Below are 24892 nucleotides of genomic sequence, written 5' to 3' on the forward strand. Positions count from 1 at the left end.
TCTGATGCCTCTTTTGCATCAACCCACTAGGTACACAAAGTGAACCCAGCAACCCTCATGGTCTGGCATGAAAAATAAAATCCGGATTTCTTTCACCCCAACCTACTGCATTTGTAGCCATCCCCTCCCCTCTACCAGCACTTTGTTGTTTGTATCTTACCAGGATTAACCATACTAGTCTGGACTCTGAACTCATAAACATGTAGATTAAACATTTCCTAGCTTAAAAAAATAGAGTACAGAAAGTTAAATAATTAGCTCTCACATGTTGATTATTTACTCTGTGAAGGCAGTATGTAGGGTTTGTCTAAAATTGCCTCGAGTTTTTCAAATATCCTGAAAGGTGTTTTCTTGTCTGTCTTTTACACGGGAAGAAGCCAAGATTCAGGAGGGCCTCATAACTTGCTGCATGGATCTGTGATTCCTGACTTGGGTATGCCCCAGTGTTGCTTCTTCCTCGCACCAGGCACCCAAGGAATCAGTTCCACCAGCTCCCAAGCCTCAGCAAGCAGCACTAGGCATGGAGGGCTGCTTCCTCCTACCAAGGCTGAATGCTCAGTCACCACCCTATGAGAGCAAGCCAGTGAAATGGAAAAATAGTTCTTACTCCTGACTCTGACATCTGTCCTGTAGGTGAGAGCCAAATTCTCAAATTGCCAGGTCAATGGCAAATAAAACCACACCATGCACAGAGGGTATCAACACACAGAGGGTTCCGCCGGATTCACACATCCTGGAAACCAGGCTGACCTTGGTAGCCAGTTTCATTTTATCTTGTCTCTGATTGCCACACGATGAGTGGAGAGAGAGAAGGAAAGTGCACAGATCTCCAGAAATGGGGTTTGGGTTTGCTCTTGGGAATACCTTGGGCAGTGTCCTGACCCTTGAGCCCCTGTCTGTAAACACACAGCAAAAGCTAAAATGTCTGGAAAGGGAAAGAGCTGGTTCCACTGATCCCCCTATGTTCATTGAATTTCCTGCTTCCCAAGTAGCTGAGAGGCAGCTGGGTATAGAAGGAATAGGTTTTGGGATCAGACCAGATCAAATCCTCATTTTGACACTTGGTATCTGAAGGACAACAAGCAAGGCTGTGACCTTTTCTGAGCCATGGTTTCTTTACCTATAAACTGAAGGAAATGGTAGATTATCATGAAGATTATAGATAAGAATATCTATGACACAAACAGCACATAGTAGCTGCTTGGCAAATGTTAGTTGCCTTCCCTCTCTTTTCCCCTGCTGCATTCATTTGTAATGCCTTTCTTCAAAAAATAAATAAATAAATAAGAGCGATTATTATAGACACAGGTTGCTTTATGAACTAAATATGTTACATATTAATAATACACAATATCTGGCTGGGTGCAGTGGCTCATTCCTGTAATCCCAGCACTTTGGGAGGCCAAGGTAGGCAGCTCACGAGGTCAGGAGTTCAAGACCAGCCTGGCCAATATGGTGAAACCCCGTCTCTACTAAAAACACAAAGAATTAGCCAGGCATGGTGGCACGTGCCTGTAGTCTCAGCTACTCAGGAAGCTGAGGCAGAAGAATTGCTTGAACCCAGGAGGCAGAGTTTGCAGTGAGCCGAGATCACACCACTGCACTCCAGCCTGGGCAACAGCAAAATATAACATATATATATAGTCTCTATTTAAGCCACTCTCACAGGAATGACTCTACCCCACATCATGTCATATATTCACAGACAGTTGCTTTTCTTTCTTTTTTTCTTCTTCTAAGGAAGTCCAGATGGGACCCAGATATATGTTCATACCCTTCATAGCCTATTCCAAGGGTTAAAATCAGGCCTGCTTCGCATCGAAGGCATTTTGTTATGATCTGTTCATAACAAAAGTTGCCTCCTGGCTGTTGCCCACAGCTGAATGCTGTTACTCTGAAGCCATCATTTCATTTGTTTCTGATTGTTCTGCAGCGTTTACATACCTTCCATATTAGCGTGATTTTATAGAGCACAGGCAGAGGTTAAGCCCTCCTGGATCCACCTTCCCTCTGAGGGCTCTTTCTTCTTTTTTAGTGTCCCTTCCCTCAGTGTTACAAACCATTTCTCTTTTATAGAAATTCATTTAAATAGAAAAACAATTTTTAAGTGTTTTCTTTTTTTCTTTAACTTGAGGCTCACTTAATATTGTTAGAGAATGTTGAATATGGAGAAGAGGAAAAAGATACCACCGAAATGTGTGATTTTTTTTTCTTTTTTCCTGACATAGGAAAATCTCGTTACATCTCTTGTATTTACCAAGGGATATATTCAATTCAGGGCACAGAAGGATCTGGGCTGCCTCCACACCTAATGTGGAAGAAGGTGCTGTCTGCCTGTTATGTCCTTGCTTCTCCTTATTTCAATCTTTCTTTTCTCCAAAAAAAATAAAAGCGTCTTAGGAAGGATATGGACTCATGAGTCAGATTTGAGTCTAAGTCTTGGTTCTTCCCTATTTGTAAGCCCAGGAAGGAACTCGAGTTGATTTTCTGAAGCTCAGTTTCCTTTTCCATCAAAACTGAGAGTGACTCAGGCTTGCCTAGTATCTTAGCTGGAAGACTGTGTCTGAAGGTGGCCCACCTTTCACGGCATAGGTCACCCTGCTGATTGCAGTGGCTCCCAGGGACCCAGGCATGCGAAGAATTGGTTATACTCTATTCGAGAGCTAATTCATAATTAGTACTATGCTCACTCCTGGAGGATTTGACAGAAATAGAAGATACGGTTCTGACTCAGCATCCACCTCACTATGTGATGGCAGAGCAACAGAGCTAAGACTGCAACTGATGAGTACTGTGCAGATGGAGCTCTGGTAGGTGCACAGGCTTAGTCTAGACCTGGCAGGAAAAAGGCTGTGAACAGTTCTGCCTGCCACAGATGTGTTGGCACACGCCCTGCTGTGTGTGTTCCAGGTAACGTATCAGGTGGCTCAGGAATGTAGGCTTTCAGACCCTCTCTCTTCAGTTCTCTTCTGCTGACCTCCTCCCATCCAGCCAATGTGGTTTCTTAACCCTCTCGTCAATCCACTTTGTTATAGAGAAGATGAAAGGGTTAAATTCCTTCACCCTCATCATTTCCACTAATATTTGACAAACACTTCTCAGTTCATAATACTTTTGCAACCAAGCAGGTGAGCTACCTACATGTCTGTGGAGAGTTTTGAATTCTTTTTGCCTATTCAGTTTAGTCTTCTCATTTTCTATCAGGCCAAAAGTGGAGAAATTGTTTTGAAGGTCAGTATTCTTCAGATCTAGACATGTATGGATGTATCCTGAATTCCTCTGAGCTAAACCTGAGAAGTAAGAGTGAGTTCTATTGGGGAACACTTCCAAAAGGCAATGATTGATGCTTATGCACAGAAATTCTGACTTTTATTAAAAGATGCTCAGATAGAAATCAAGCAAGGCTCTCCTTGCCTTTATACAATATGTGGTAAACAGGGTAAATCCTCAATTTTATTTATGCCCAGTGACAGATCTTACAAGTAGAAATTAACCCATCTGAGTGATTGTGTTGATTCTTTCTCTCTCTTCTCTAGAGCCAATATAACCTCTGAACTCTACTTCAGAGTTCTAGTCAAGTTAGTGTCAAGTCTTTCAAAAAAAAAATTAAACCCCCACGTAAGCTCCAATCCATAAATAAGAAATTCACCCTGGCTTGTATGGAGGTGATGATATTAATACAGGCTACATTTCTCTGGGTCACTGAATGTACCCGGCACTGTACCAAGTCTAGTAATAGACTGTGCCACATTTAATCTTTACAGGTCTGTAAGAGAGGTCTTATTTGTCTCATAATTCAGATGAACACCCCAAAGACCAAAGTCACACAACAGAGACTCTTGGCTGGAGACTGCCCACAGGCATCCTTTTAACAGAACCCTAAAGTCTACAGGAGGGAGCTGTTTTCCTACCAGCCAGTTTAGAGCCAAAAGAGAGCATTGGTTATGCCATATTATGCATAATTAGTACTATGCCCACTCCTGGACGATTTGACAGGAATAGAAGGTATGGTTCTGACTCAGGATCCACCTCACTACATGACATCAGAGCAACAGAGCTAAGACTACAACTGATGAGTACTGTGCAGACAGGGCACCTTTCCTCCTTGTTAGCTCTCTCCCCTGCACCTACTCTGCCCCACCCACTCCTCCTCCCTTGCATGATCCATAGAATAGACCAATATGTGTTTACCCACTACAGATTATTTGGGTTGTGAAAAAGATGCATGATATAATTTTCTATCTTTGAAGGCACATAGCTCTCAGAGGTTTCAAAGCTGAAAACCAGTCTGAGCTCACTGGAGCCAGTGAGGCATTTGTATACAGAAGGCTAAGTGTGGCTTCTTGTCTGAAGGAAAGAGAAAATTTGGAGGAGTGTTTGGAAGGCTTCAAAGTTTTTTTTGACTGTTCTCTCTCTCTTGCAAAGCAATCTGGGTGCATTAAGTATAAATGAATGAGAAACATATGGATTAAATTTTATCTGTGATCACATATGAGTTTCAAGAATGATAAAGCATAAGGAATTCAGGGTTTAAGGAGTCCAAAATACTTTGCAAGTACTTCAGGACATTGCAGGCAACATCTGGCTCCTCCCTGTATCCAAATTTGAGGACTATTTGGTAGGGTGACAGACTTGCTCAGTACCCTCCCTGCCCACTCAAACTGCTAAGCTTCAGTAGGTATCTGTGGATAGGTTTTGTGTATATCTTGTTTTGCTGAGACTGATGTAAAGAGATTGGGTTTCTAGGAAGGACAAACTTTATGGGAAGACTCTTAACCTTTTTGAAACCCCCAAATAGAGGAGAAGAAAATTTGGCAAACCTGATCTTTATTAACCATATCTTGCTTACAAATAATATTAGATGTGTTTTATGTCTTATGATTGCTCATAATGTTAGTGTCATTGTCATGCTAATGATAATGGTAGTCATGTCCTGCATTTGTATAGTGATTTAATTTACAAACAGGTACACGTTACCTGTTAATACACATTACAGATGTAATTATAGGGATATACACTTAAAACACACACAGAGTGTGTTATGACAAGCTACAAATAGGGAATTACAGAGTTAAGAGAAGATGCAGGCAGGAGTACCTAACCCAGCATTGTGGTAGAAGTCAGGAATTATAGAAGGCTTCTCAGAGGAAATAACATTAAGTTTGATCTTATATTTGTTTGTTTGTTTGTTTGTTTGTTTTTGAGACGGAGTCTTACCCTGTTGCCCAGGCTGGAGTGCAGTGGTGTGATCTTGGTTCACTGCAACCTCCGCTTCCTGGGTTCAAACGATTCTCCTGCCTCAGCCTCCCAAGGAGCTGGGACTATAGGTGCGTGCCACCACACCCAGCTAATTTTTGTATTTTTAATAGAGACAGGGTTTCACCATGTTGACCAGGCTGATCTTGGATCCTGGCCAACATGGTGATCCTGACCTCTAATGATTTGCCCGCCTCAGCCTCCCAAAGTGCTGGGTCATGCATGTTTTTAAAAGAATATATAGAAGTGGCTAGGCACAGTGGCTCATGTTTGGAATCCCAACACTTTGGGAGGCTGAGGCAGGCAGATCGCTTGAGGTCAGGAGTTCAAGACCAGCCTGGCCAAAATTGGTGAAACCCCATCTCTACTAAAAATATAAAAATTAGCTAGGGATGGTGGCAGATGCCTGTAATCCCAGCTACTTGGGAGGCTGAACATGAGAATTACTTGAACCCAGGAGGTGGAGGTTGCAGTGAGCCAAGATCATGCCAGTGCACTCCAGCTGGATGATAGAGCGAGACTCAGTCTGCAACAACAACAAAAATATGTGTAAGTTAGCCAGGGGAAGGCGAGAGGGAGTGCCCACTAATCAGAGAGAGAGGAATTTATGAACACTAAGAGATGAGAAAGAAAATGGCATACTTCGGGAATTTCAAGTTGTTCACTTAGTCTGGGGCCTAGCTTGTGATGGGCTTGGTGCAGTAAAAAATGATGGGGGCAGAGGGTTGGTAAATGATAACATAGGGGATTACATGAGACAAATAGGTAAAAGACAGATCAGACAGTCTCATATGTCGTGCCAAGATTCTCCAGGACTTTAGTAAGGGAAATGATAGAATTAGGTTTGTGTATTAGAAAGATCACTGTGGTAGAGATATGGAAGATTCTCTGAGTGAGGATTAAGAGAGTACAGGATGGAGGACACTGTTTGGGTCAGGGAAACCAGTTTAATCTAGTTTCGTCACCGTTGTAATAATCCAAGCAAAAAATGAAGGGTTGGATTAATGTAGTGACAGTGGGTGGAAACAGAAAGACTTATGTTTGAGAAATATTTGACAGAGGACCGTGACCTGTTGTGGGGCAGATGAGAGTGATGAATGATCAGGAAGTCATGAATGGTATCCTGAGACAGCGATACGTCCAACATGTCCAAAATATAACGTGATGTCCTACATCCCAGAGCTACAGAATGAGACATGTGGATCAGCCATCCAGGTCAAAGGTCCCGTGTGGAGCTTAGGAGCAAGGCTTGAGTGTGGGATAAAAATTCTCATTGCACACACAGGACTGGATGAGCTGACACTAAGAGATGTAGGGAGTGAAATGAACATGGGAGAGAATCCGGGAGGGAAGAGAAGGAAGATCCTACCAAAGAGATAGCTAAAAATGCATAGAGGCTGAACCTGCACCTAGCTGTTTTGACACCAAACTTTTCCACTGTCTCAAAAAAGGAGCAGAATTAAGCCATCTGTGGCTTAACATGCCTTGAGAGTATACTGTGTTCTAGGATCTTTATATACATTACCCCATCTAGGACTTAAACAGAGCTCTGTAATCAATGAGATGATCTCAATTGACAGATAAAGAAACTGAGTCTCAGGTCAGCAAATGACCTAACCAGAATTACCCAAGTTTGCCTGACTCCTAAGTCTCTGCTCATGTTACTAAACCATGTTTCCTGCCTTTAAGATAAGATATGGCTCCTCACTATGTCATAGGAGAAGCAGACATTAACAGCACATTACAATTCAGTCTGAGAAATGCAGAAATAAAGGTGAATGCTGAGAGCCCCCATTCATAAACAAAATTCTCAATGCTTTTTTTTTTTGTACCATGTGGTGATTTGGGAGTTGGCCGGATTGTGTATAAATGGTTTTTCTCTAGTAAGACGATAGCATAGTCCATTTGGAGGGAGAGATGAGCCACCACGGAAATACCCGGTCCCACACATGCCTGTGGCTACCCTCTAAAATTCCCAACCTGGCTGGAGGCGCTCAAAACAAAACCTCCTGTTCCCTCCCAGGACGACTGGCGCCTGGAGCCTGCCTCCTGCCCCTGCCAGAAGCTTAGGCCAGCCTTGGAGTGATGGCATTGCGGGTAGGCAGAACAAGCGGAGCTGGAGCAGCTCCCCGCTCTGAGCTCAGTCATCTCTCCCAGAAGAGGTGTGAGCAGGCTTCTGGGCTTTGTCACCACAGGAGAACTCAGCTGACGGGCACATTGCCTTAGATGAAACTAAGCCAGTGGCATGCACTCTTGGAGCCAGCTTGGGCACAGACACAAAGAGAGGCAGAAGCACATAGAAAGAGGCTTCTAATCCCAGCTCAGCTTCATCATTTCTGATCTTTATGATCCTGGGCAATTTGCTTACCCTCTTCATGCCTGTGTCTTCAACTATAAAATGGGCTGAGTGTGTTTGACTCTATATAGACTGTCAGGGTAACTCTAAGTCTGAATGCAAATATATACCTACAAATCACTTGATACCTGAGTTATGCCCCAGCCCATGCTGAATTCCAAGTCCCTGTAGATTATAAACTTCAGGAGGACATAAAATACATCACTTATTAGCTCTGGCATCTATCTTTCTATATCTTTTCATGTTTAAAACAGTAATTTGAACTCATTGTGTATCCAATAAATATTTATAAAATACTTAATCAATCATGTAAGATATTTTAGATAGTAGCCACTAAATGCAACTCATGAAGCTGACAGTCAGAAAAACCCACAATAATCTTGGCTACAGGTTATGGAGCAAAACAAGTACTAGAGATACTACTACTAATAAAGAAAAGTGACTACTTCAAGAAGCCCCAGGAGTTAGCCCAAGACAATCCCATGAAGTCCCCACCATGTGAGGGCAGAGTCTGTGTTGAAATAGCTAGCTGAAGAGTTCTGATTGACCAGCTGGGCTAGAATGACTCAACTTCGTGCAATCTTAGAAAACCTCAAAGACAAAAGAGATATTAAGCATTTCTAGTCCAATCAATTGATTTTATAGTTGAGGGGAGTTAGTTATAGAGAGGGAAATAAGTTGTTGGATCATAATATGGATCCTGAAAGCCCTAGCTATTTGACCTCCTGCAGCTTATATTTCCTCATGTGTGAAGTACATACAATAATAGGACCTCTCTCATTGGGTTGTCATGAGTATTAAATGTGATAATATATGTGAAGAGCCTAGAAGAGTCTGTGGCACATATAACTGACTATTTTATTACTTCTATATGATTTATTATAATTATCCACAGTAGGGTCTGTTGATGCAAAACTATACCCATCCTTCAAACCATGTGATCTTTTATTTAAAGTAAATGCAGAACTCTATATGGACCACGCACACCACCCCCACTGCCGCCCGAAATCAAAATGTGTGCACAGCTTCATGACTCTGAGCCTCGTCTTACAGCTATTTCTGCCTGGGCTGCCCTCCCTGTCTGCCCAAGCAAGTACGTCCTCCTGGTTCAAGGCCTTGCTTCAAAGTGGCCACCTCTGTGAAATGCTCACTCTTTTCCCAGGCAGTGAGTTATTCCTTCCTTTGGGCTCCTACCACATTCCTCTTTTACCTTTTTTGTAGCACTTGGCATGTTTTGTTATTTTTTATTTCTACCTGGCTGCCCTGTCAGATTAGGAACTTTTTGAGGAAAGGGACTATGCCACCTTATTAGTAGTAGTAGTAGTAATAGTAGTAGTATTTTGCCTTCATTTTACAGCCTTATTGAGCTCAATAGTATGCAACCAAATGTTTTTATTTCTTGTTTTTGAAGTTTTTATAATGATATTTATATCAGGCACAAAGAGTACACCAAATGTCTAAGTATAGTTTAAACAAAATACCAAAATGAACACCAGTATTCCCATGACCAAGCCTATGAAAGAGAATACTTCCAATACCTTTTAACTGTAAGTTTTTAACTATATAAGTAAATAAATGTTACCTGTTTTCTTAATTTTGCTTAGTGTTCTAGCTCTTTAAGGTAATTTTGAATCTTGATTTGGACATTTCCCATAATAAGTTATTCTTCCAAGTGTTAGCATCTGAGAATATGATAAGCTTTTCTTCTATATCATTTTCTACTCCATTATAAAGTATATTGACTAAAATAAGACCAAGGAGGAATCTAGTGACCCCCGTACATGGTTGTGATTACTGTTGCCTATGGTTGTTCAGCCAGTCACCTGACAATTCCATCATATAAGCCTCATTTCAAGGAGAGCTAGGATTTATTTGGTGTTTAACACATAATAAACCATTTATATGTGACAGCTTACTTAATCTTCACAAAAGTCCTCCAGCATTCATGTCATTCCTCTCATTTTGGAGTTGAGGAAACTGAGGCTCAGAAAGGCTGCCTTGCATAAGATCACCTGGCTGAGAATTTGGCAGAGTCAGGACTAGAATCACAATAGGTCTTTGTCCCAACTCATGCTTTGTCCTCTGTTGTTCACTGGTATATCAGGAAAGACTTAACGAAACTTTTTAGAAATGAAGATTCCCTAACCTACTTGTCATGAAGTCCAGGAGGTTATGTTCAGTTTGAGTAAGTCTGTGTTGGCTCTAATGGCCCTTGCTTTCTGCTCTTCAAAGACAGATGAAAGACTCAAAAAAGTAATTGTAGCCTAAAAATAAGACCATAACTTGGCAGAGACAAAATAGAGCCTGATGCCTGACTGCTTTCAGCTTCTGTAACTCTGGGCATGTTATTTAATTCTCTGCCTCAGTTTACATATCTGTACAATAGGAATAATGACAGAACTTTCCCTTAGCGTTATTGTGAAGATTAAGTGATTTAATACCTGTAATATGCTTAGAATCAGGCCTTTACTAAGTATACAGTAAGTCTTAGCTATTGTTGTTGCTGCCAATAGCACCGTTATTACTGGGAAGTCAGTATCCTGTAAGGACACCTGTCATCAATGTTGTACAATGAGCTTCCCTTTGGTCATGGAGCAGCCTCCAGGCCAAGATAGCCATCAGCATGGAAGAAGCTTTCACAAAAAGATTTTTAAATATTTAGGTTTGTTGCAAAGGATTAAACAACACATAAGTACACAAATGTGCATTCTCTTTCTCTGTCTCTCAAAACAAACTATTCCTAGATTCCTCTAAGAACACAGGGTTGAGAGTGATTAGAAGTACTCTTTTTGTTTCCTTGCTTTACAAACAGGATGTCTGAAGAGAAGCATGTGATACTCCAGATGAGTGGGCACAAACAGAGATCAACTCAAAACTTTCTCCCTGGACAGAGCCAAGTGAACCCATCCTCTGACATTTCTGAGCAGCAAAGCCACAATCTTCTAATGAAGTCTTGCTGCAGCTGATGTCCCAAATTGTGGAACAGGGGGTAGGAAGAAGGGAGATGATGTGTATCCTTCGTAAGCAATGTATACATACAAGTAAAGAGTATTTTTATAGAGTTTGAGATCAACATCTGCCTCAGTTCAGATCCCACTGTGGTCATTCATATACTCACCATGGACAACTTATACAACCATTCGGGGACTAATCTGTCAAATTGGGCCAGGAGTTCTGGAAGCAAGAGGGTGCGGACACAGAAAGAGATGACTTGGCTTTGGCTGTACCTGTGCAAACCCTGGGCTCTACCTTTGCAAACCCTGGGTCCTAAGTGGGCACAAACGGAGTGAATGAATATGGACTGCCTCATTCACCCCAAAGAAGCTCTGGGACTTAGAATAATAAACTTCCAGAATTGGCATGTGATAAAATTTTCACAAGGCAAAGAAAGGCAGAGTGGTGAAAAAATTACCAGTTAGTATGCGCTCCTTGTGGCTGGAACATTCTCCATAGCTTACTCGTGCATTCTGTCTCTCTCATGTACACACACTTACACTCACCTACCCGCATAATTTCCACGCATGTTTTACATATTAATTCATATGTCATTTCCTCGGAGAAGCATTCCGTCACCTAGACTGAATTAGGCACCTCACTTGTGTGCTCACATAATACCTTTTGGCTTTCCCTTATTTACTTCTCACAGTTGGTAATTACATATTTGTGTAATGATTTGATTAATGTTTGTCTTAGGGTAGCCAGTTGTCCCAGTTTGGCTGAGACTGAAGGGTTTTCCAGAAGGCAAGACTTTCAGTGCTGAAATTGGGAGAGTCCTGGCCAAACCTGTGTAATTGGTCACCCTGGTCTGCTTCCCTCTCAAGACTGGTTGCTTTATGAGGACAGGGACTGTGCTCTTGTTTACCATTTATCTCTGTGCTTGGCACAGACCTGGACTAGGAACTCAGGAAACATCTGTTGAACCAGTAAAGAAATGAATGTATATGTTAATGTAAGCTGAACTTACGTTTCTTATGAAAGCCTATCTTTTTTCTCCCTGAGATTATTCTTCCTTATTTTAGATGTTAAAATGCTCATTGTGAAGATTTGTCCTAATTTGACAAAATTTAAATTTGACAATGTTACACTGTTTTTGTTTTTTACCTTCCTTCACCTCCTTCCCATTTTGGGGTTAGGAATCCTACTGATTTGAGGAATCACTAGTTTAGTAAAAAGAGAACCAGGGTAGCTGAGATTAAGACAATTAAATAAGGTCTGTCCCCATGCTAAAATGCTGGTCATAACTTCTGTATCCTCTGGGCCTAGCACATTACCAATCACATAGTAAGGGCTGAGTAAATATTTGTGAAATATATAAATGAATGGATTATCTTCCCAGCCTCAAAACCTGCTGGAATACCTTCTATACCTAACTCCCTTTTCTTCCCTACCCTCTAGCAAAACATTTCTGCGACCATAAATGTGACTTCAGCATTCCTTACTGCTGAATACATGAGAAGCACATACCATTGCAGATGAGTGAACACATGGTCTCTCCCCACCTGTTCTAGTTCATCTCTTTATATAGTTTCCTTACAGTTGAAGGGACTTCTATGGTCTGTTACAGAAAAGGAACTAAAAAAAGCATTGCACTATCTTGATTACTGAGAGCACCTCTCTTACCGACATGGCTTTGTTCAAGCTCTTCCCTCTACCTGAAATGCTTGTTTCATTTCATCTACCAAAATCCTGCTAGTCTTTTCAAACTTAGCTTATGTCCCTTTCTCTAATAAGCCACTGCTGTACCATTCTACTTGTCAAAAATAAAATGAGAACAAGTTAGGGAAAATTTGGAAGTTTGCTATCTAACAAAAAGTACAGCTTGCCCTCAGCAAGAATTCAAGTGGTAAGAAGCTTACCTTCTGTCAGTTACAGTGCAGTTTATGAAGCATTAAGGAGAAAATATTTTGACCTTTTTAGTAATTGACTGTTACGTGTTAACATTTTTTTTTTTTTTTAGGGCAAATAAGACTGTTAAACTGATTTGTCTATAGCTGATTGATTTAATTTCCCTGAATCATGCTGACAAGGACTTAAAGCTTAAGTTTTAATTTCATCAAATCATGCTGACAGGGACATAAAGCTTATGTTTTGTGCTTTGTTTATGATTAGAGCTAGCAACTCAGGGAAAGCAGAATGACTTAAGTTTCACCACTTGACTCTGGGCAGTTGGCCTTGGGGTATATAGTTAAACTACGGCTTCTGTCTTTGTATAATCTTTAGCACATTCCTCACCCCCTGTGCCCATCCACAATATTCTGTATTTTGTCTTTGCCATCTCATGGGCCATGCCATATTCTATTTGTCTATTTATTTGTATAGTTCCTCCACTAGATGGGAGTTTCTTGAAGGTAAGAACTCTTATTCATCTTTGTGTCCCCAGCACCCAGTGGGAAGAGGATTGCTATTAGGTAGCAGTACATGTTTGTAAAAGGAAAAAAAATATCAGTTATTATTATCTCCCAAATGCTAAGTTGCAGACAAATACAAAACCTTAGTGACAAACAACAGTAGACATTTATTTTTGCTCACAAGTCTGTTAGTTGGCTAGATGATTCTGATGATCTGGGCTAGTCAATGCTGGTCACCTAGGAAGATTTGCTGGTATTGCCTGGATTCTTTCATATATCTGGAACAATACCTGAGACAGCGGAACAGACTCAGCTCTGTTGCACATCTCTTGTCACCCAGCATCCTTGTCAGGACATGTTCTTGTGGCCAAGTTTGAGGAGTGAAAGACAGCATAGAAGCACACAGGCCTCTTGAGGCCTAGGCTTGGAAAATGGGCCCAGTGTCACATCTACCTCATTCTCTTGGCAAAACAAGTCACAACACTGGCATAGATTCATGAGGTAGGGAGAGAGACCCACCTCCCAATGTGAGGAGCTGCAAAGTCTCATTGCAAATGGTGTTGACCCAGGAAGAGTGAAGAATGGGGACCACTTTTGCAATCTCTGCCATGACGAGGGAACCAGCAAGGAAACATCTTATCAGTTTCTTTCCAAAATGATCATTTTTATTAACTTGACATTTAAATGAATTATCAGGAAAGTTTCTAAAAAAAGGAGCCATGGCCTTTCTTTGGAGAGAGCGACTTCCCCACCATAAAAGTCGTTCAGTAAGAAGCCGAATTCCATGGTCATAGAAATATTAGTTAGGAGGAGAATTCTCCCCCTGCCCTTGAAAGACAATATTTTCACATTATTTTCTGTCTTTCTTTCCAGATCAGCAAAGACCCGATTTTTGTACCAGGGGTCTGGGGACCTTATTTCTCAGCCATGGTACCTGGGTTCTGGCTGAATGAAGGTGGTCAGAGCATTACTGGAAAATTGGTAAGTTGACACTTTCTCAGTAGGGTCATGGATGTTTTTATGTCATTGACGAATCCATTTTGTCACATGGCCCATATACCCAGTATCTGGAGGATTTGCAGACCCTTGAGTTGGGGTTAACATCCTGTTAGTGCACAGCCTAACCTGTTATACAGGTGCAGCATGTGTGAGGCAGTGATAACCAGCCCTTCTTCTCACCTTATTTTTCCTCACACCAATCCATTTTTCTCAGGATGATGAGAGTGATATTCTACTTTGTGAAAATGGCATGTTAGTCCCCAGCCCAAATCCTTCAATTTTCCCCATAGCCCTCGAGACGTGGCTCAGATAATCTTCTGGCTACATTATACACTTCATGGTCTATCCCCTGCAGTCCCACACATATGCCTGTTATTTACACTAGATTGCCTTCCTCACGGCTTCTCCATGCCTCCTGCCATTTCACTTCTCTGTCCCTTTATACATGCTTCTTTCCCTGCTTAGGGAGTTCTTTACCACCTCAATAATTTTGTTTGTCCTTTAAGATCCAGCTCCAGCTCCTAGCACACTCTGTTATTCTTATTGGTTACTAATCCTCTTTTCTAGAACACTCAGCTCCTTAAAGACAAGAGCTCTGCTGGGCATGGTGGCTCATGCCTTTAATCCCAGCACTTTGGGAGGCCAGGGTGGGTGGATCACCTGAGGTCTGGGTTCAAGGCCAGCCTGGCGAACATGGTGAAACCACATCTCTACTAAAAATACAAAAATTAGCCAGGCATGATGTTGGGCACCTGTAATCTCAGCTACTCAGGAGGCTGAGACAGGAGAATCACTCGAACCCAAGAGGCATAGGTTGCAGTGAACTGACTTCTTCCTGGTTTAGTCTTGGGAAGGTGTATGAGTCCAGCAATTTATCCATTCATTCTGGGTCTTCTAGTTTATTTGCATAGAGGTGTTTGTAGCATTCTCTGATGGCAGTTTGTATCTCTGTGGGTCAGTGGTGATATCCCCTTTATCATTTTTGTGTCTATTTGATTCTTCTCTCTTTTCTTCTTTATTAGTCTAGCTAGCTGTATATTTCGTTAATTTTTTTAAAGAAAAAACCAGCTTCTGGATTCGTTGATTTTTTTTGAAGGGTTTTTCATGTCTTTATTTCCTTCAGTTCTGCTCTGATCCTAGTTATTTCTTGCCTTTTGCTAGCTTTTGGATTTGTTTGCTCTTGCTTCTCTAGCTCTTTTAATTGTGATGTTAGGGTGTCAATTTGAGATCTTTCTAGCTTTCTGATGGTGGCATTTAGTGCTATAAATTTTCCTCTTAATACTGCTTTAGCTGTGTCCCAGAGATTCTGATATGTGGTCTCTTTGTTCTCACTGGTTTCAAAGAATTTCTTTATTTCTGTTTTAATTTTATTATCTACCCAGGAGTCATTCATGTGCAGATTGTTCAATATTTATGTAGTTATGTGGTTTTGAGTTAGTTTCTTAATACTGAGTTCTAATTTGATTGCACTGTGTTCTGAGAGAATGTTTGTTATGATTTCACTTCTTTTGCATTTGTTGAGGAGTGTTTTACTTCTGATTATGTGGTTGATTTTAGAGTAAGTGCCATGTAGTCTGAGAACAATGTAGTCTGATGATTTGAGGTGGAGAGTTCTGTAGATGTTTGTTAGGTCCACTTAATTCAGAGCTTAGTTCAAGTCCTGAATATTTTTGTTAATTTTCTGTATCGTTGATCTGTCTAATATTGACAGTGGAGTGTTAAAGTCTCCCACTATTATTGTTTGGGAGTCTAAGTCTCTTTATAGTCTCTGAGAACTTGTTTTTTGAATCTGGGTGTTCCTGTATTGGGTGCATATATATTTAGGATAGTTAGCTCTTCTTGTGGAATTCATCCCTTTACCATTATGTCATGCCCTTCTTTGTCTTTTTTGCTCTTTGTTGGTTTAAAGTCTGTTTTGTCAGAGACTAAGTTTGAAACCTCAACTTTTTTTTGCTTTCCATTTGCTTGGTAAATTTTCCTCCATCCCTTTATTTTGCACCTGTGTGTGTCTTTGCATGTGAGAGAAGTCTCCTGAATACAGCACACTGATGGGTCTTGACTCTTTATCCAGTTTGCCAGTCTATGTCTTTTAATTGGGTCGTTTAGCCCATTTACATTTAAGGATGATATTGTTATATATGAATTTGATCCTGTCATCATGATATTATCTGATTATTTTGCACACAAGTTAATGCAGTTTCTTCACAGTGTCATTGGTCTTCATGTTTTGGTGTGTTTTTGCAGTGGCTGGTACCAGTTTTTCCTTTCCATATTTAGTGCTTCCTATAAAAGCTCTGGCAAGACAGGCCAGGTAGTGACAAAATCTCTTAGCATTTGCTTGTCTGGAATGAATTTTATTTATCCTTCACTTATCAAGCTTAATTTGGCTGGATATGAAATTCGGGTTGAAAATTCTTTTCTTTACGAATGTTGAATATTGGCCCTCACTCTCTTCTGGCTTGTAGGGTTTCTGCAGAGAAATATGCTGTTAGCTTGATGGCCTTCCCTTTGTAGTGATCTGGCCTTTCTCTCTGGCTGCCCTTGACATTTTTTTCTTCATTTCCACCTTGGAGAATCTGAGGATTATGTGTCTTGGGGTCAGTCTTCTCTTGAAATATCTTAGTGGTGTTCTCTGTATTTCATGAATTTGAACATCAGCCTGTCTTACTAAGTTGGAGAAGTTCTCCTGGATAATATCCTGAAGTGTGTTTTCCAACTTGGTTCCATTCTCCCTATCTCTTTCAGGTATTCCAATCAATTATAAGTTTGGTCTTTTTACATCGTTTCGTATTTCTCGGAGGTTTTGTTCATTCCTTTTTATTCTTTTTTCTCTAATATTGTCTGCATGCCTCATTTCAGCAAGATGGTCTTCAAATTATGATATCCTTTCTTCTGCTTTGTCCATTCAGCTATCGATATTTGTGTATGCTTCACACAGTTCTCGTGTTGTGTTTTTCAGCTCCACCAGGTCATTTGTGTTCCTCTCTATACAGGTTATTCTAGTTAGCAGCTTCTGTAACCTATTGTCAGTGTTCTTAGCTTCTTTGCATTGGGTTAGCACATGCTCCTTTAGCTCAGTGGAGTTTGTTACTCCCCACCTTCTGAAGCCTACTTCTGTCAACTTGTTCATCACATCCTCTGTCCAGTTCTGTGCCCTTGCTGGAGAGGCGTTGTGATCAGTTGGAGGAGAACAGACACTCTGGCCTTTTGGGTTTTCAGTGTTTTTTTGTTGATTCTTTCTCATCTTCATCAGTTTGTCTCATTTTGATCTTTGAGGCTGCTGATCCTTGGATGGGGTTTTTGTGGGGACTCTTTTTTTGTTAATGCTGTTGTTCCTTTCTGTTTGTTTTTCTTTTAATGGTCAGTTCTCTCTTCTGTAGGGTTGCTGTGATTTGCTGAGGGTTCCCTTCAGGCCCTGTTGATGTGGTTCACTCCCGTGCCTGGAAATATCACTCGAGGAGTCTGGAGAATGGCAAAGATGGGTGCCTGCTCTTTCCTCTGGGATCTCTGACCTTGAGGGGCACCAACCTGATGCCAGTAGGAACACTCCTGTATAGGGTGTCTGACAATCCCTGTTGAAGTGCCTCACCCAGTGGTGCACAAGGGGAGCAGGACCCGCATTTAACAAGCACTTTGAGTGTCCTTTGGTAGAGGGGGTGTACTTCATTGGGGATGGAGCCCGCTTGTCTGAGCTGCCCAGATGCCTCAGAACTAGCAGGAGGAAGGACTAAGTTTGTGGAGACTGCAGCCACCCCTTCCCTAGGGGCTCAGGCCCAGGGAGATCAGAGTTCTGGCTGGAGTTATTGGAGTTCCTGCGGGGAGGCCCCACCCAGTGAGGAGGGAGGGTCAGGATCAGGCCTGAAGAGGCACTCTGGCCGCAGTCTGCCACAGCTGGTGTGTTGGTCTGTGGAGAACACCTCTTGGGACCAAGTCATCCAGCCTCCCTGGCTCCAGGAGGGGAAAAGCATGGCCTGGAGCTATAGAGATGGCTGCTACCCTTCCCCCATCCTGGGAACTTAGTGTGTAATGCAGCTATCAGTCCCAGTGTTGGCTCCTGCCCCTGCCCCAAGGAGCTCAAATGGCTTAGATAGCAGGCAGCCACAGCTGTGTTGCTGGCCGCCTCTCGGGAGCTCAGCAGGCTTAAGCAGATTCTAGCTGAGTGGCTGTTGGGAATCTGTGTGGCTCCATGGTTGGGAACCCTAGGCCCTGGTGGCATGGGCTCATGAGTGGGATTTTCCGATCTGTGTGTTTCACATTTCCCTAGAAAAAGCATGGTTTCTCAAGCTGGATAGCACAGTCACTCACTGCTTCCCTTAGCTGGGGGCTGGGGACTCTCCTGACCCATGTGGCTCTCAGGTTGGCCACCACACCACACAGCTCTTCCTTCCTCTCTGTGTGTCACACCAGCTGACTAGTCAGTTCTGATGACAGAACCTGGATAAATCCGTTTCTGCTGCAGGATTCGCAAGCTGTTATGATTCTTTTCGATGGGAGCTTCCAATTGCTGCTGCTTCTAGTGGGCCATTTTGACCCCTCCCCTTCCCCTCAGCTCTTCCTGGACAACTTTTAAGTTAAATATTCTTTCTCTTTTTGTGACACATTGAGGACCCATGACTGAAATATAGCCATTTTAAACCTCCGAGCATAGTATAATCACCTTGAGGAGACCCAGAACTTGTAGACAACACAAGCCAGAAGCTTTTTCTAATAAGGAAAATGATTGAGTAAACCAATTATTTGTGCAAAATGCATTGTTCACGAACCTGTCCATCAGTAGATTTTCAGAGACTTAATATACACATCGAGCATCCCTATCAGTCAGAAATATTTTCCCCAGCGTTTGGCTGAAAGTTTCCTCCACTGCCATGGATATAACCCATCTTATCCCAAATGTTATGACATATCTTTGTGAACAAAAATTGGTTATACCTATTTCATAAGCCTGAATTTAAATAAAAAATGGGACCTCTTCATTGCTATCAACAACAAATCATAGTATTCTGCTGTGGTTTTTGAGAGCAGTCATGGGAATTGTTAGCTGTAAGGCCGGTTGCCTTGCTGGGAGCACGGACACACACCACACCCCCTAACCGGGAGCTCGGACACACCCCCTTCCCTCGCTGGGAGCTCAGACACACCCCACCTCACTGTGAGCCCGGAAAAAAGCCCCGCCAGGACCTACCTGATATCATTTTGTCCCATCCAGGCCCCACTCCCTGCCTGCCATTTTGTTCCATCCAGGCCCCACTCCTCTCCTACCATTTTGTCCCATCCAGGCCCCACTCACCTTGGGCACAACCAATCGAACGCCTCCACTCCCTATAAACACTCCCCTCCCCCCGCGCAACTTCTCCGGCCCCTCCTGTCAGACCATAGAACTTCGTCTGGGAGCCTGAATAAATTCCTTCACATTGGATCTTCTTGTGCTGGCCTCAGTTTCTTCCGTTTTAAACTCGACAAGAACCCAAGAACAAACCTTACATTAGCTTTTATCTGTTTCGTTAGTATTGCACCATCAACCTGTCAAGCTTCATTTGGAGCTCCATTTTGGGCAACTTAGTTTCATTGGACATAGGCATGTGGCTTGATTGACTTATAGGTTACAGAGAGTGAAATCTTAGGAAATCCAAAATCTAGCACAATGGAGCAAAATTTGAATCAAGAACAAATTACATTGTCCATCATCATTCTGAAGAGGACACGCAAAGAGAGAGATGCCAGTTATAAAATAGACAAAAAAATATTATCGTGATGGTAGTATTAATTGTAATAATTGGAGCTTTCTGAATTTCTTTCTGTTAGAGGGATTTATACACATAATTCTGTTAAACTTTGAATGACAGGCATAATTACAATGCCTAATGTTATTTTGAAGGCTTGTTTCCAATCTTAATTCTAAGAACTTTTCATGTGTTATTTCATTAATACTCTCAAAAGTCCTATGACTATACCTATAGATACAGTCAGTATCTGTATTTTATACTTATGTGAAGGTAGCAATCACAGCTGGAGAGACTCCTCACCTACCATCGATGGCCTTTTAATATGGTTTATTTACTACTCACTTTTCATTACCATTGACTAATTCTTGTTTATTCTCTTGTAAATTACAGTCTCATTTTAAAACACATTGTTGTCACATAGGAAATGATAAGAGAAAGCTGCATCTTTTTTGTTCCTTGTTGCATATGCACTTCTTTAGTAAGCCACATCTGAGAGTGTCTGCTCCAGTAGTACATTGTTTACGGTATCAACAATGCCACACAGTCATACATACACCCACTAAAGCAGAAGAGATGGGAAATGAGAAAAGAGAGAAAAAAGAAGGTAAAGGAGAGGAAAGAAGATTAAAAAAAGAAAAGGAAAAGAAATGAAAAATATATATAAACCATAGATTTGAAAAAAAGATATTTTGTCCATTTTTACAATTAAATACAGATCTTCTATTACAAAGCAAGTATCTCATTCTAAGTATGTGAATAGATTGCTATTAAAAAGAAAAAAACTTCATCTGGTTATCCTCAGGATGAAGGAAAAGAAATAGGACAAGATCTTTTGATATTTCTTTGATATTTACTTCTTAGAAAAGCACATATTCCCTTCCCAAGGATGATTGATTTTAGTTTCATCATGCATCAAGGCTTGTCTTGTGCTTGCCAATATTCTTTACAGAATAGTTGTGCAAAAAAGCATTGCCTTTGCCCAGACTTTATCCACAGAACACTGACCCTATGCAGTTCCTGCATCAAGATACCAAATCCTGTTTCCAACTGGACCTCGGCCATCACCCTTTCCAAGTGGTCTTCTTTGCCTCACATGGAGTTATTTTTATTGGGGATGGCATTAGATAAAGAAGGCTAAGACAAGTTCCTAAGCCACTGCTATGGTGGCATTGGCTTTCTGGAACAATTGGGCTTGGATTAAGTCACAAAGTTACAATGCCACAAATTGCTATGTACTCTTGGGATTTTAGGATGTACACATTGTAAGTGTCTATCTGCCCCCTGCTTCATGTCGAAGGCTGGGACTAGCCTCAGGAAGTCACTTATGGAAGCCATTCTGCCATAAATGGGTGTATGAATAACTTGCAGTGTGCACAGTGTAGTACAGGTTATGGAGATAATGATTTCATCCCTTCACTCATTCACTCCTTCTATCATGTGACAGAGATTTCCTGGGTGATTACACTGGGCCAGGCAAGAATATGGTCACTCCAGTAGTTCGTCATCAAGTAAAAAAGCTGGATACAGAACTGATCATTATAATTTATTGTAGGACATAAAAATAGATAGTACAATCACTACCGCCTACTGGAAAAACAGAGGTTAATACTGAGTACTTATTATATACTGAATACTTTCAGGCCCCTTAAGATTTGGTATTTCATTTGGTCTTCACAGCATATGTATATGGTCAGTGTTCTCATGTTAGTTTTATTGATGAAGAAAGGCTGAGAATGGTAAGGTAATTTGATCAAAATCTTGCAGTTATCAGTAGGAGAGCCACAATACAAACCCAAATTGGCCACCAGAGGCCCAAGATCTTTCCAAAACCAAATCGGAGTTTTGTGGAGTTGCATTTCTGAGCTTTTCTTCCAGCTCTCTTGTAGACTCCCTTGAGAAACAACTGTTGTCCGTTAACATGACATTCTCTTTAAGCATCTTGAAGCAAATACAGTTGGCAGGCTTTGTAAGGCCATGGGAGAAAAATGTATATGCATCAGTATTGACAAGATCTGTGTACAGATGTAGGTGTGTCCCCAGCATTTCACATTCGCTAGTTAGAATGACTTCATGGATACAAAGACTAACTCTGCATTAACAAATGTCTCTCTGTTCCCTCTTCCTGCCCTAGCTTTTGCTGTTTACTCATTTTTTGTTTACTCATCTGGATTACTGCACAACTTCCTAATTGGCTTCTTGCCTCTAATCTTTCCCCTTCTAATCTTTCTCTTGCGTTGTAACTATAGAAGTCTTTCTGAAACATAGGTATGAGTCTGTCACTCGTGATAGCTCTTCAGTTGTCATTAGAATAAAGTCTGAGTTCTTTAGAATGATGTTTATTTATACAGCCAGTATTTACCAAGTGCTTATTATGTTTGAGGTACTGTTCTGAATGAGAAAAGAGCAGTGAGTAAAACAGCCCCTTCTGCACCCTCCTACACCCTGCCAAGACTTCTGTACCTTTCTCAAGCTTGCATTCTAACAGGGGGAGACAGATACTACACAATAAATAAATAAATTTAATTTTATGGTATATATACCAAAATTATATATATAATAAACATATACACAAATATATATATTTATTAAATAAATAAAATTAAATAAATATATACACAAATATATAAACAATAAATAAATAAATTCAATTTTATGATAATATACCAAAATTATGGTATGAAGGTTGAAGTTTTAAATAGGGTGGTCAGGGCAGACCTCACTCATGTGACATTTGAACAAAGAATGAGGAAAGGAAGGAATTTAACCATTTTGAAACCTAGGGGAAGAATATACCAGGTCAAGGGAAAAACCAGTGTAAAGATTCTGAAGAGGGTTGCTTGCCTGGGATATTATGAGAATAGCAAGAATGGGGCAGAGAGAATAGCAATAATGGATGGGGCAGAGAGAACCAAAATGAGAGTTGCAGGGAACAAGTTCAGAGAGATAATAGGGTCTACATTATTGGCCACAGTAATAGTTTTACTCTGAGTGAAATGGAAACCATTGGAGAATAGTGAGCAGAGGAGTGATGTGAGATGACTTAAGTTTTCAAAGAATCATTTTTACTGCTGCCTACCATATTGTTGTGGGGTTACTGTGTTGTTAACTATGGGTTGAAAGTATGGGGAGGGAAGCATAGAAGCCAGAAAGAGGTTATTGCAGTAAGTCAGCTAAGTGAAGAGGATAATGGAATGGAGCTGGTAAAGAATGCTTAGATATTGGATATATTTTGAAGGTACAGCCACCTTCAAACCTTGACCTTGACCTTCACACCCTGATGGATTAGGTGTGAAGTGTGCAGAAGAAAGAGGCCAAGGGTTAAGGAGTGTAGCAGTGCTATCAATGAGTGAAGGTGGATTCGATGTTATGGAGTCAGAGGGAGGAAGGAGTCAAGAGTTACTGCATTTTCTGGCTGTAGTAACTGATACATTCCCAAAGTTCATTCTGCATTATCTTTCTATATCTTGGTAAAGAGTACCATCATTTATATTTTTATTAAAGCCAAAACATGAGAAAAAATTAGGATTAATCCTTGACTCTTCCTTTCCCCTTTCTCCTCACATCCAATCCATCAGTAAGTCCTGAGGGTTCCACCTCCAAAATATGTCACCAGTCCATCTTTTTCTTCTCTCTTCTCTGAACTCCTAAAGCACTTCCCATAAAAACAAGTGTCAAATCAAGTAATGCCTTTAATTATCCATTACAGTTCCCAGTGAGTTTATCTTGATGCTCTCAATGGATTGCAAACTCAAGGGATCCAGAGTGTGATGAAGATATGTATCATCACAGTAATGCAAAGTTGAACCCAGAGAAAATAAATATTCAATAACTGCATGAATTTTTTTCATTGAAATGACCAATGTCTTTGATATTATTCTGAAACATTTCCACAAAAACTGCACCAATGGTATACAACTTATATCTGGAAGTTCAGTAGACAATATCACATAGTAGTTAAGAACAAAGTCTTAAAATATAGAGGCCTCAGTTTGAGACCTAGATTTGTCATTACTTTTCTGTGACCTTGGGCTCAGTTTCCTTATCTCCATAATGAAGAATAGTATCTTCCTCATAGGAGTGCTGTAAAGAATAAACAAAATAGAATAATGTGCATATAAGGCTTAAGTTAGCACAATGGGGTTTTTTCTTGGAATAAAAAGTGAGGCATGTAAACTCATTGAGAACTAACAGTAGTTTGTAAAGAAGTAAAAGAACTTTTTATCTAATTTTTTGCAGATCACATTTCTTTGAATGCTGGAAAGTGAAATAAACTGGTCTAGGAGCCAAAAAAAAAAAAAGTTAGTGCTGATGTATGGCAAATGAGTCAGTATATTTCACGTGATATCATTTATGCTACTGTTGGCACTGTAGTAGTGTATTAGTCCATTTTCACACTGCTGATTAAGACATACCCAAGACTAAGTAATTTATAAAGAAAAAGGTTTAATGGATGCATAGTTCCACATGACTGGGGAGGCCTCATAATCATGGCAGAAGGTGAAAGTCTTACATGGCAGCAGGCAAGAGAAAGTGAGAGCCAAGTCAAAGAGGAAATCCCTTGTAAAACCATCAGACCTCATGAGACTTATTCACTACTACAAGAACAGTATGGGGGAAACTGCCTCCATGATTCAGTTGTCTCCCACCAGGTCCCTTCCACAACATGTGAGAATTATGGGAGCTAAAATTCAAGATGAGATTTTGGTGGGGACACAGACAAACCATGTCAAGTAGACACACTTAACTTCCTAGAAATCCTGTTTAAAAGGATGCCATGGAGGTTCAAAACAGTTTAGTGACTTGCACAAAGTCACTCAGCTAGTGAAATTCTGAGCCAGAACCCACACCTGGCCTCTGTGGCTCCTGAACAAATTATCTTCTTTATACAGCCCTAGCTCTCAGGAAACATGCTCAGAGGGCCTATCCCTGTGAAGCCAGAAGAGCAAGTCTTTCCTAGTTGGAATGAAAATAACTCTATCCGAATGGTTGTTTTAGTATCCTAGAAATTCAAGTAAACATTCAGAAAATACACAGATGAGGTTCAGGAATTCAAGCACAGTGTTGCTTGGGTGTGTTAGAGCAAGCAGAGTAACTGCATGGAGAAACATCTCTGTCCTGATACATATTTCATACTATTTTGTTTAGAGCCACCAAGTGGATTAAGGAATAAGATCCTAGACCTGGGATTTCAAATAAGATGATTGTCTGCA

General features: G+C 41.0%; 1 protein-coding gene across 4 annotated transcripts in view; it reads left to right on the top strand.

Annotated features, from left to right (window-relative positions):
* Positions 1-24892, top strand: part of FGGY (FGGY carbohydrate kinase domain containing) — a 428788-nt gene that overhangs the window by 268337 nt on the left and 135559 nt on the right. For all 4 annotated transcript variants that reach the window (XM_012442661.2, XM_012442660.2, XM_012442659.3 and 1 more), the window contains exon 9: positions 13834-13941. In XM_012442661.2, coding sequence (XP_012298084.1) covers positions 13834-13941 — 108 coding nt within the window. The remainder of the gene's footprint in view (positions 1-13833; positions 13942-24892) is intronic.

This window comes from Aotus nancymaae, unplaced genomic scaffold (genome assembly GCF_030222135.1).
Source record: "Aotus nancymaae isolate 86718 unplaced genomic scaffold, 86718_ANA_hifiasm-v0.15.2.pri h1tg000007l, whole genome shotgun sequence".
NCBI classification, from domain to species: Eukaryota; Metazoa; Chordata; class Mammalia; order Primates; family Aotidae; genus Aotus; species Aotus nancymaae.